General features: G+C 36.5%; 1 protein-coding gene across 5 annotated transcripts in view; it reads left to right on the top strand.

Moving 5' to 3' along the window:
• LOC123706999 (leucine-rich repeat-containing protein let-4-like) overlaps positions 1 to 13864 on the top strand; it is a 118752-nt gene that overhangs the window by 85977 nt on the left and 18911 nt on the right. For all 5 annotated transcript variants that reach the window (XM_045656729.1, XM_045656728.1, XM_045656725.1 and 2 more), the window contains one exon: positions 1845 to 1904. In XM_045656729.1, the coding sequence (XP_045512685.1) occupies positions 1851 to 1904 (54 nt within the window). In that variant the 5' untranslated portion in view covers positions 1845 to 1850. The remainder of the gene's footprint in view (positions 1 to 1844; positions 1905 to 13864) is intronic.

Below are 13864 nucleotides of genomic sequence, written 5' to 3'. Positions count from 1 at the left end.
GTTAACCCGATGTTGACTGCACCGCTGCTATCTGCTGCACTCACATGACAATATGCCTACATCGCGTTAAATTACTGCTCATTAGCAACACCTTTCATCAATTTACGATTAAGACTGAAATGTCGGATGACATATGAAAGGGCATAGCGATCTACTAACTTAAAAACAACTAGAAGGAGTTACTACACAGTATTTTGTATTATCCTTTGTACTTGTTCATTTCTAATCCTATCTGAACACACGCAAAAACATCGTTTCCACACAGGTCTGCAAAAAGCGATAGTTTCACACGATTGAAAATTCATTTTTTCCCGGAATGTACACGAGTTCGCGACAGTGCAGACGACAGGCGATGGGTCGAGTGTGATATAGTGAGACACCTTACATAACTTTAATTTGAATTGCAATAGGCTTACGGCAATCGGCCCAACAGTACAGACTACTTCTCGCTACTTTATGATCTTCTTATCTTAGCCTATGAATAGGAATTTTTGAGTTTAACATTTTAAAACTGTCCCGACGTTTTTGTTGTTATTTACAATGCGGAATCACACATAAATATATTTTGTTCTTTTCACTTTAAATAAAGAGTGTATTTTTTTTTCAAATAAAACATTAACAAATTTCACCTTATATATTTTTATCCAGTAAAAGTGCATGCTTTTTTCAAAAGCCGCTGTTTGTTGATACTTGTCTGTATTTTTGAAATATTTTGAAACGTATTGTTAATACGAAAATAGCAACACTACATTGTGAATATCGCGTGTCGCTTAATGAATGCTGAGCAAATTTTATTTGTGGTGGAGGTTGAAAATTAATATTGTGTTTCGAGAATATTTATAATATATTATATTCTCGTAGGCAGCTCTCACAGTGGGTCTCTTGTGCGATGAATTATTGTATCGCAGAAACAGCAAAAGATCGGCTTGTATTGGACTGAAGCAGAATATTATGAGATCGTAATAGATTTTATCGTAATAGACCAGATAACTAGGCCTAGGTTATAACCTACCTACATTTGAAGCAGACTCGTTGCAAAACATGTGAAAAAATTAAATTATGTATGTTCTAAGTAAAATATGAAATTTCCCGCCAGGATTTCGTAATTAACTAAATAAAATAAACTAATCGAACAGTTACCACGTTCCTATAAAGGCGAATACGCAGCTCTATTTCAAGGCTGACTCATTAAGGCGAGGGCGGGCGGAGGAGGGCGGGCGGATAATGACGCTAACCGATATCCTTATTTACTGCAAATTGCGTTCCGCCCGATACTGGGCTCATTTGGCCGATGTGAGCTCGGCTCATTCACGGCCCGGCACAAACTAATGTTTGGGATGGACTTGGTTGTTACCACGAATACTTTAATCATTGCGCAAACAAATCATTAGGCCTTGTGTTTAAAGATTTGCCTACGATACTCGTTGAAATAAAATTGAAATAAATGTCAAGAAAGAAAACACCTTTCAACATCTTACGTACAAATATTGGAAGCGTTGCAAATATTGTCCAATTCTTTACAGCGTAAAATTTGTTCCATATCGACGAGAACCGTCGATCTTAATATTTAATATAACGTGTACTCTACATATTGCGCACAATAACTCCATCCTAGGAGCTAATAGCTCAGTATTTTTCTCTTCTTTGTTTCGTTATTATTTAAAACGTGGACACGAGGCTTTCTTTCCAAGAAGTGTTTCTATGTTTTTAAGCCTCGATTGAAAATGGTTTAAATTTTTGTAGAGATAAATCTTGTGCAATTTGTAGGATATTTCTTGAACTCATCAATACGATATCAATATCCAATTAATAACCAAATTATAACAAGAACTTTTTGTCCACAGATAACAATGAAAGGCATCGGAAGACACGCACACAGCGACGCCTCCTTCAGAATATCCACGGTGAGCAAAGTTTACCTTGTTACGTACTCGTTAGGCGCGCACTAACTGCGCTAATTAGACGTGTCGATGTAGTCCTGTGTCTGTAGTCTGTAGTCATATGTGTACCTCTTCAGACAGATGATTATTCAAGAAACTTAAACTTAGAAAAGAGATTTACATAATTTGGGCCCGTCCGTGGCTATATTTACTATACCCTCGGCATAGTAAATATTCTTGTTATTATCGATGTCACGATAATTGCTCTGTAATTCACAACTTTGGTACAAGGCAAAACAGAAAACATGCACAACAAAGAATACGCGTGTCAAACGAAAACTACAAAAATAGTATTAGAGAAACAAAAGCGGCGAGGCCATAAAGGCTGGTTTCCACGCCACTAACCCGTTCATAAATACAAGTCACGCCACACACGTCACATATGTACGAGGAACTGCAAACTACCTTCAAACAACCCCCGAAAAACGAACACACAACCGTGTCATTCCGAATCTGTATTCATGAGTCGTACCTTTACAGCTTTGAAAATTGTAAAAAACGATCGGAGTCGATCGCTGCGAGCTCACTTGCGACCCTTCACTCTTTGCTTTAATTGCACTTCAGTGTGTCCTCTGTAACGAACGCTTTTTTAACTTAAACTCTTCGCAGTTCGCTCCTGCCAATTGCTGCAAAGTTTGTTTCCTACTTGGAGGAAAAGAGATGCAAATTTCAAGCATAAATAAGTGGTGCTGTCTCCTTAAACTCCATGGTATAATAAACGGTTGAGTGATACTTTATTGTTATATTGCTCTTTACCTAATCTTCGGCAATCTATATACCAGATAAAATAGGCTGGCGTTGTCAAAAAGTCCTAAATCATCACAGGATGTGTAGAACTTCACAAACTTACTTTGGCCTAAAGTGAAATAATATTCAATGTTCACTCTTATACAATGGTAACAATTATTACACAAATTTTGGCTAAAGTACAGACTTTATGATTCGAGAAAAGTGAGTAGCACTTCGCGTGGCTGTTCTGAGCAGGAGCACTTCGATTCCACCAGTTTTGCAAAGATGCCACAAAAAATAATATTGCTTGGCTTATTACAGATATACCAATTACAAGGTAATGAATTCTCCGCTATTCCCTGATCTTGTAACATTGAGAATCGAAGGCCAATGTTTTAATACATATCCGGATGCTGGTCGATAATTAAGGTGTCAACGTTGTAAGCATTCGCGTAATGAAATGCTCACCGAGCGTAACCCATTACATTTAACTACGAGAAAACTAATTGAAGCCAGAGTTAGTTTCCGAGCGAAATCGCAAACTGGAGAAAGAGAGAAAACAAAAATTAACGAGAACGTCAGAAACACAGGAATATTGAAGGCAGAACGAGAAATAACTCATTACTCATAATTAGCCGCGTAAACTTAATTCGCTCCAAGTGATGTAGCCGCTGGCCGGTACAAGCAATCTCGCTTAATTATACCATTGAATTATTGGTGGCTCGCTGTAATAATTCCGTTTGAGGCAGCCTCTTGCGCTAGATTGCGAACGCTTACCAAAATGGGGTTTCCCGCCCAATGAGATTGGATAGTTCATGATTTGTCAAGTTGGGAATAAGTGGATTTCTACCGACAAACACTTCGTAAATACAATCTGTTTCGTAGGTAATCACGTTGCCATGATAACGCACAAGAGCTCAACGATCTTAAACGATTTTCAAAATTAGAATTAAATCTGTCACAAGCCGTTTCACAATAATGTTTCTTTGTTTTTTACAACAAACAACATGTATGTTGAATGTAGTAAAAATACAATGGATAGTTCCCATTAACAATTTTTACAAGACGTTGCCGTTTTGTGTTGCGCTGTTATGGAAATATTATTTGTCCACGAGCTGGTGCCGATCTCTTATGCGCGCGTATAATCTTAAGTCTTACGATTAAAGAAGTTGTGATTTGTTGGTGTGGAATTAGCGTAAAAACCTAGGTATAAATAATAATATTTGCTAACAACAAATATAATTTTTTTTCCACATCACTACAAGGTAAACGTTAAAGTGAAATGCCGCAAAAAGGAGTAAAAGTTTTCTCGGAAACAGCCGTAAGTTTCTTACTAAAACCTTATTATTGTAATTGTTTGCATTTTATTCTAAATTTTATCATAAAATAATAATTTTCATACACAAATAATCATCGTACATGCAACATAAAGTAGATCGACTCATTTGTTAGGATAGCTTATAGGTCCAGTTATGTAGTTATGTGAAAGATACAATTATCAAAGACTACGCGGCACAGGTTAAATATAGTTGAGATTTATTAAAATATTCATACAATACATTGAACATCTAAAAAGTAAACAATCATAGCCTATTAATGTGAATTTGTTATGATTTTGACACATGTGAACTTAGCGATAATATTTACGGCCCGGTTGTAGGTATTCTTTTAATATAGGACACCAATGTACGGCGTTGCCATTCACTGATGTCTAGTATGAATGAATTAGCAAGGGTGTTAATTATTACTCTTACGTTAATGTGCATAACGTATAAAACACGTTGTAAGTAGCTCATGCACTCTTGCATTACATAATATTGTAGCACTCTTAATCTGTATTATAACAATTCCTAACACGTGTGTTTAATTATTTCCGTGGGCTGAAAAAATAGCAGCGAAACAAAAATTGGTAAAAGTAATGCTAAATTAATACAGATCGCTCCCCGATCCAAACAATATGTCTCGGCCTATTACGAAGGTCCACAAATGATTCATGATGACACGACAAATTAGTCGTCCGAACTCGACTGAGGAAAAATTCTATCGAACAAAACACGGGGCGTTAATAGCCAACTAATGTGACAGCTAATTTCCTGAAAGAAACGCCCCACCTTCGAGGTTTTTATTGTTGGCATCGAGAGTCTCGTCACGAACCGATCCCCCTCAAGGGGTGCAGTCATCAAGCCCGAAAACTTGCGAATTAAAACGTGCTTAGATTCTTAGTGCAGAAGTTGGAATCGACGAGATTGTTCCTACTAAGTTTTCGAATCCATTAATTTCTCAAGTCGTTCTTTAGATGTCTTCGTTGTATCTACCTTTTGACTCGAAAGCTGTGGCTGGAAGTACCTACTGAAACTATATGCAACCAAGGCTTGTGACCTAATAAAAAATCAGAAAGGGTTTATTAGTGAGCTTATCGATGAGGATCCGATAGTCATAGTTTAATTGGCACGGGTATTGATGCTTTCGTAGGCCCATTTCAGCGTAAGCAGACAAGCTAGCTCGTTACCAGGTTTTAATTAGTCCCATTGACAACGTGGGTATAAAACGGCAGGGCGTTATGAAGTAGCGATCGGAGTGAGTTCACAAACTGCGATTGCATCGAGACTCGAAACATAACAGCTAAGAGTCGAGAGCACTAGAAGCCCGGAGCTCCACCGCAGCCCTAAACAGACGCCGTTGAAACTAATTGGCGCTGAACTGAAGCTCAGATTGCACTCTCTAAGATCTGCTAGTCACGTAGCCCTAACTTTCTAAGGATTGTAGTTTCTGAATACACTTGGATCTCTTGGAGATTTAAGTGTACACTAGGTAACGCTTCGTTACAGACTTTTTCAGGAAGCATTATCATTCATAACCACGTCATTTCTTTAAGCATTTATTAAATTTTTAGTTTTGATGATATGCTTCTATTAAAAATTAATGTATTTCGCGTCGGTTGAGAAGAAATCGTCTTTCATGCTTGACGCCAGCTTATCCGAAAATAAAAGTAAATAACTGTTGTGACAGGAACCTCTTTTCCTTATAACGCTCAGTCACGGAGTAGAATTTAAGGAATTCGGTATGTAACCAGCTCTTACGGCTAAAAAACTTAAACAAGAACAAAAATAGGTACAGTAAAACGATTGCTGAGTATGGAATCGTGGAAATGCAAAACAGGACACAAACAGTTGTATAGCTTACGTAGACAAACATTAATGTTTATTGTCGATTGCGGTTTTAAACCTACTTTGTGGTAGCACCTCGTGACTAATGGCGCATTGGAGGAATAAACGGGAATTTTCCACTTTTAAAAGGCATTAGAGTGGAACGGTAGATCATATTCCGAGCCATTTATTCGCAAATCAAGTTATTGCTCGCTTTACACAGGTCATTTGTGGGAATTGCAAATTTCTGAACTTAGATAAAAAGATTAATGACTTCACTTTTTAGTTACCATTCTCATACAATCAGTCATCTGGACGGGTAAACGTTAAAGGACATTAATAAATTTCCCCTTTTCAAGGAAACAGTGACGCAATTTCTCACTTGACAAAACCACAGTTTCCTGCTTTTAGAGCAAAAATTCATTTATATGCTTGTCTCATAGGAACTATGGTAACGTTTACGATGTCCGTGAAATTAGAAGAAAGAGCTGAATTAACTGTTTCATTTAGCTCCTGTAGTGGAGTCAACACGCCTCAATTGTTGCCTCCGAGGCGGTGGTGGCACTCTTTCAGTCTGTGGTTGTTGTTGTAAAATTAAAGTTAGCGTGCATTCCTGGCGGAACGTAATTTATTTTGTATTTAAACTGCACTACCACGCGACTGTTTGTGCAAATTATCACAAAGGGAAATCGAGGCAAGCGAGTGACGCCGTGCGCCTGGGCACAGTTAAATTCATTTATTTTGCTACATGCACTTTTGCATATCGCAAATTAAATTAAGTGTTGGACTACGAAACGAATAACAGTGTGCTTGAAACCCGTCACGGTTTACAATTGCAAACTATAATTTTATTTTTTGGATTTGTTTTGATCGCTTTAGTTCTATGCTTTATATTGTCGTAATTAGACAATCTAATACGGAGACTGTCTGCTCGTAGTACGTATTTGCTGGCATGGCCCTGGGAATAATAAAATGGGGCAATTTTATACAATTTCAGTTGAGTATGACGAGACACCATCATTAATCCGACACGGTCGAGTAAGACGGGAAAAGCTTTTAATAACACAATAACGGAGCTTTCCCGGAGCGGTATGTAGCGACAATTTGAATTTAAACCAACAAGTAACAACCGTCCTCCGGCGAGATTGCGAGATGCGTTTAAATTTTGATAGGATCTTTTATTTCACGACGCGATAAAAGGCACACAGCTAAGAGGAATATTTTATTTCAGTTTGATCGTCGTTTACGTGAATCGCTCGAACATTTAGAAACATTTTTGTTATCAAAAATCAGTAGTCTTGAGAATAATAGTTAATTAACATAAGTGATTGTTTATTTACGTAACGAGTTATAATCGTTTATTATTTCGGGTGGCCTATTCGAGTGTCGTGCAAGCGTATTATTATCGAATCGCACGCGACTAGCGTTAGGGCGCGTTGCGTGCGCGGAACGCGAGCGTTACCTTGCGCGCTAATTGCGGCCGCGCCTGATAACTGACACGGAACGACTGTTTATTAATTCATGGCGTTGTGTCATTTGAGCAAATAAAAAGCTATGGTAACTTTGTCTGCTCTTTGCACAGATTAAAACACACATTAATCTTGATTAAATTGTAGCTAAGCGTCAATAAGCAGAGATGAAAACTTTATTGGACTTAAACTTGTATTTACAGCACAACTTTAAACACCCGGCGTTTACATCGCCCACTCTCGATTCGCGGCTCACGGCTCGCAACTCTCGACTCCTAGCTCACTCGTTCGCTTTATATATAGTTCTAGTGGATATTTCAAACGTAGTTTTGCATTTGGTGAAACTACTAAAGCTTTATAAAAATATCAAACGCACTGCTAATTTGAAGCAAATACAAATTTTCGCTACATGTAATCAAAAACTTGGAAAGCAAATGAAATGAATGAGAAAAGTTGAAGTGCTGAAGTTAATTAATAGCGCGTGTGAAAGTTTACTAACGAGGCAAATTTATTTATTTTATTATCAATAACTATATGGAACTTTTTATATCACGTCAAGCACACGTGAGCACACCATTTTTTTTTAATAATACCGTGAATTAAATATACCCTAAAAAAAATTATTTTAGCCTGCCAAAGCAAGTAATACACAATGTCATCTTAGCTCTCCGACACACATCTTTGACTTAACGGTATAATAAGCAGAGGCTGAGAGCAAAATATTTTTTTAAATTTGTGCTTTGAAAATTATATTTAATATATTGTTAGTTTATAAATCAAAGGATTGTCGATACAATTATAGCTTTGGTCGGAATCCAGCCTTTTTATTCATCAAAATCTATTAATTATTAATGAACTGTAATGAGAAACTTTTTTCTATGTTTTTTACTATTTAGGAACTGACATCAAACACATACTACATGTGTACTATTATTTGTTATTTCTATTTTCAGTCGGTACACGATTTTTTTGAATATGTATGAAATTCCAGATAATCCTATGTATTTTAAAAATATTATGCATTGACTATCAGACTCTAATGTACAGTTAGTTATTTTAGTCGTGCTCAATCCAAACGGTTTATTGTCCTATGTCTATTTTCCCATTCCTTTCGGGATGAATCGGGGAATATCGTGTGTGAATAGAACAATAATCGTAATACGAGCACAGTAGTAGCGATTTTATATCTGAGCAAGTGTGAAAAATAAACAATGCCTTTTCCAGCCGCGTGGAGTGATGAGCGATGAGACCGATGGTGTAATAAATGCAAGCTGGCCCTTTCAACGTCAATTTATCGACAATTTCCCACGACCTTTTATCGTGTTTGAGGTTATTATTTGCTCGTTAATAAGTTATTACAAGATAATTATTTCTCTTCGTTTAGAATTAAAAAACCTTCGCATTAAAAGTTTTATAAAGAAATCTTTCATAGAGAAGGTTTTTATTACTGGGTAAGACGATGATAATAATTGAATTAGAGAGTTATGATATGAAATTCGTAAACTAACACAAATTAAGCCGCGGCTCATATTTACAAAATACCAAATTACCTCCAAAGATATTAGTTACCCAATGGCCTGTTTGGGGCCGTAATGTTAACGTTTTGACCGGAATTGTCTTTAAAATGTTTAGCTTAAGTACAATTGATGACAATTTGATGTTCTCAATATAAAAAAAGTTGATATCAGGTTCACAGTTACGTTGATGTGATGAAAATTATTAATTACAATTTAAATTAAAAATATATATATTAATGTAGGTATATAATGGGTGAATTTCATATTCTACTGATTCTTAGAAAGTGAAAACCGCTAATAAACGCTTCTTTGAATTAAATATTTACAAACTTGTTAATTGTTAGAACTTCCGTTGATTCTCTTAACGAGGCCGCGATGGAAAACTAAACGAAGTCATAAATAATAAACAGCCGTGAACGGATTATTAGCATTCTCTCCTTAATTCTTAATCGGAGTCAGTCTCGCCATTCAGCAAATACTTAAACAATTAAACATTGAAATTTCTGAGAGTCTAGACTTAGAGAATTTTAAGTAAATACCGCTCCTTTGAAAAAAGCCTTAATATTATTTGGCAACGACGTGGTTTTAGATTTAATGGCTGCACTGAAAACTTTTCGGAGAATTGTATTTTTTTCAAAACAATTGCCATAGAGTTTACGCGAAAACGTTAATGTAATTTTGTTAATATATTTTGTTGTGCTGTTCCTACGGGTGTAGAGAGATGTCTCACTTAGTTGGGAACAACTCGCAAGTGTGAGAACAGAAGCTCGGCAAAAAGGCTTTTAAGGCGCGCGTTAATAACGTCGCCTCGTCTCAAGTTCATCCTTTTGTTATTTCTTCAATTAAATGAGCTTTTGCCTTGTTTTTCTGCTTACTCTCGCCGAGAACAACATCTATTGTACCAGTGTACAAATCTATTCAACGATTTGTGTCCGATATTTGTGAAACATTGCTACAGTTAACAAAACGCTTTCTTTAACGATGATGAGATATTTCGAAAACAATCTACAGATTCTCTGGCAGAGAAATTATGCAACTCGCTGTAAATATTCCTACTTCTGTATTTGATTTTCCACGGTCGGGCCTTAAAACTGAAATTGCGAACCCTAATTCCTATCATAGCCGACATAATAACTGCTAAACAAATTTACGAGCGTCGCTAAACATAAATGAAACATTCTCGGAATATTATGGCGATCTAGTCTAGTTGGAACAAAGAACATTCCCGCCACAGACGCAGCGGAAACGGCCAATGCATCGTCCTCTCTGTACGGGGCTTTACCACAAACTTTTAAAAGTTCAATTGTGAATACTATAATTGTATAAAATAAAAAATATTTATTATTCTACAATCACTTGTTGATCATGAACATATAAAGACATTTATCAAGTCTTTTTTTTTATATTTTAATAAGCACAATCCTCCAATTTCATTTTAAATTATTATCGTAGTCGTATTAAGTCGCATTTTGTACGAAACAAACATTTTTGAAACCCAACCTTTTCTCCCAAAGAACTCTTTATTACCGGGGTCACATGTGTGCGTGTAATTTATGCCTGCGAAAAGCCAAAGAACCACATTACCTATACTCTTTACATTACAGTAGACTTTGTGATATTATTGTATTTTTCTAATGGGCAAGCTCACTTGAATATTGTAACTTGAATACATATTAAAAAAAAAATTTAATCAGATATATACATATTTAACCGTAGCGTTAGCTATCTCTGAATACTATAACGAATTTACCCTTTTATCAAATGCAGTTCGCTCCAAACTTCATAAAACAGCGGGTATTAAAATTCGTCTGCGCAAATAAAGATAAAGCCGTATTCACACAAGAATATCAAATCTGGCGAGGACTGCAAACACGGCAATAAATGTAAAATATACACGAAAACGGCTCATTATTCAAAACTCTATTTTAATATTTAAACAAGCACAATGCGTCTGCGAGCGACGGATGTGTCGGCCATTTCGCGCGAAAATCTGAATTTTGCACAAAATGGCGGCCACGGTCAGTCGCATTGTGGCTGCGGCTTCAGCAACTCGATGCGAGCATTATGGCTTTTATAAAACCGCTAATTGTTCTGCAAAAGTATTATTTTTTCTTTATGAAGAGAATTCATTGAAATTTTCGAAGCCCATTGTTCTCTAATTGTGATGTTTTCGTAAGCTGTCATTCTGTTCGTATTGTTTATTGTGATTTTAAACTATCTCGATTCTACTTTCTGCTCCAAAAAGAATTAAAAGGCTTTCAAGTTTTATTTGTTGGATCTTCCCATATATATTATGTTGGTTTTGGGTGTTACGGTTTAAGGTTAATCTTTGTTTAAAATCAAGCGTCGATAACACTAGATTCCCGATTCCCTCTACTATTGACGATAAACTTAATTTTAAAGATACGCTACAGTTCAACACAGTTTCAGTGTACTAAGTAAAATGCTCCGAATTATAAACGAATGAGAGAAGATAATATCGACACGATGTCGGCTAATTACGGACAAAGCAAAATAAAGCACGTATCGAGCATCGATCGACAAACATCGAGACGTTGACTTTTCAATTAAGTCCGATCGGTGCCGACAAGCGTTCGATTAATCAATCGCAGCTCCTCTATTCTCGGCCCAATCGATATCTGGAGGGCAGTCCGCTCGAATCAATTATGTGGACATCACTCATTCCACTACACCTCTTTGGTCTTGTACTCACTTGATTTGACTAAGTGAACTTTCAGGTTCTACACTCTATAGAGTTGCCTGCGTTCAAAATGACCCTGTACCATACCTAAAGCCTTGTTATTTTTCGTTGCTTGTTTATTGCAAATATAATTCAAATACAACTAAGCCTGAAGTGTTTGTCTTCACTGAAGTGTAAATTGCAATTGTTGGCAACGCAAAGGTAGTATCGCAATTATAGTTGAGCTTCAAACCAAACATCACCTCACGCGATCGCGGTGCGTCTGCGGTTACTGCACAAACCTTTACTCAATACAGTTCTTACTTGTAATTGCGAATATATTTTTGAACTGTATACGATTAACTATCGACGAAAGATCGTGTAACATTTAATAAATATGTATATTTATTTATATACAAGTCTTGTTAATTATGGAAAATTAAACCATCGAGTAATCGGATCCCAACGATAAATCGAACGCAACACATCTCTGGTATCGAGAAATCTTAATTATTTAGTTACGTATATTCTGAATTCCACCTGTCGATCGCTCCATGTTTACTTTGAATTATCACTACGTTGCCTCACTAATGTTGTATCTACCAAATAATAGATAGACATCAGCTATTATGTTCCGTTGTCGAGTGGATGTCGCATGATTGAATAATAATAATGTGAGTTTCCACATTTGTTCGACCCATTCGTCAGACTTTGCTATTAAAATTATTTTATAAATGACTTTAGTGTAAGTGGAATATTACTTGATGTTTAGTTGATTCGTTTTTAATTTAAATGTCGTGACAATTATTTGATTACTTACATATGTTATATATGACCGCCGCCCTTATTTGCCATCAATGAAAAATTAAACTACTTCAGTACTTGAATTAAGGACACTAAAAAAAGGTTTTCTAATGAATTCCATTTCGCCTGAAAAACCTTTATCCTGCGGGGTTGGCCGTACTCGAGACAATATCATTACAATGATATTTGAATCGTTAGCTATTACAGGCAAATAAAATGATTGCATTTGTGTACAGTATCGGACATGGCGGTCGCATTATACAATCCGCAAACACCACCGAGTTTAATTATTTATTGACAGCAAGATCGGTTACAATCTGTTATATCAGATCGCTACGTGTAAAATAAAACAAATATTGTTCTAGGCAAACTGTGTACGATATTAAAAAAAATATCACGAAACAGATACAGACATCTTAGGCCGAGACCAAGGATTGTATCGCCATTGATTTTATTGTGTTACAGTGGGTACAAAAATATGTTTGGGTATTCATATTAAAGAGAAGATATAAAGCAGGCTCAGTAGTAAGCTGAAGTCAGAGGCTCTTCTGCAAAACAATTATTATTCCCTAATCCCAGTCTAAAGGAGAAGAATGCTAACGGCACAGATTTAATGGTCCCTTTTGGGTTAACGTTGCTTTGTTCAATATTTTGAAACATAACGTATAACCTACACATACATTAGAAAGTTTCACAAGACATCTTGTGGCGGACGGATTTGTGTGGTTGTCTATTAGAAGATCTTGCTTCTGCTTCTCGACACTGTCCCAAGTAAAAAGGTATCAGAACCAATGGACTATAGATATAAGAAGCATAGATAGATAGTGTCTTATCAGTGTAGTCTTCTTAGTATATTTGATTAAGGGTCTATTAATTTGTTTGTACGTAATATTCAACTTAAAAAGCTCAGAAGTAGACATTGAAAACTCATCTCCAGTACAAAAGTTTCCCCGCGCTAATAAACAGTCGAGTGGAAACACTTTATTGTAAGCGTCGGATCTTAAAATTCAAGTGCCAAGAAACCCAATACTGGCCGCAATCGCAATATTTTCCGTCCGCTGTAAACTTGGAGCGAGTTTACAATAACTCCTAGTAATTTAGTACTGGGATCCGAGACAATAATCGTTATCGAATATTGTACGAACGGCCGAAGTTAGCTCGCTCCACTTCTACGACCAATCATCGCCGGCTTCATAACTTTACATTAATACCTCGCGCTATGTTCTAGGAGTTATCTTAAGACGAATGAGGAGTATGGAGATAACCACTGCCTCTGAGACACTAATAATTTAATTCCTTTTTTTTAGAAAATGCCTAAAAACGGGATTCGAGGAGCTGGAACTTATAACTCCTCGAACGTGTTAATTATTTACTATGTAATAAGCAAACATTTTGATGTTTGTATTAAAATGTTGACGGTTACACGTGTGAGCTTTGCTGCCTGCACAATGCCTAGAATAAAGTCGAGTGTAGCTGTAGGAATCCTGAGTGAATAACCTCAATAATCGACAAGCACGGTGGGCCGAGCCCGAGGATTTGCCGGAGTGAGAACATTTCCTATACAAAGCGGGCTAATAAT

The sequence above is a fragment of the Pieris brassicae genome, chromosome 3 (genome assembly GCF_905147105.1).
Source record: "Pieris brassicae chromosome 3, ilPieBrab1.1, whole genome shotgun sequence".
Lineage (NCBI taxonomy): Eukaryota > Metazoa > Arthropoda > Insecta > Lepidoptera > Pieridae > Pieris > Pieris brassicae.
This window is presented reverse-complemented; position numbering and strand designations above follow the sequence as displayed.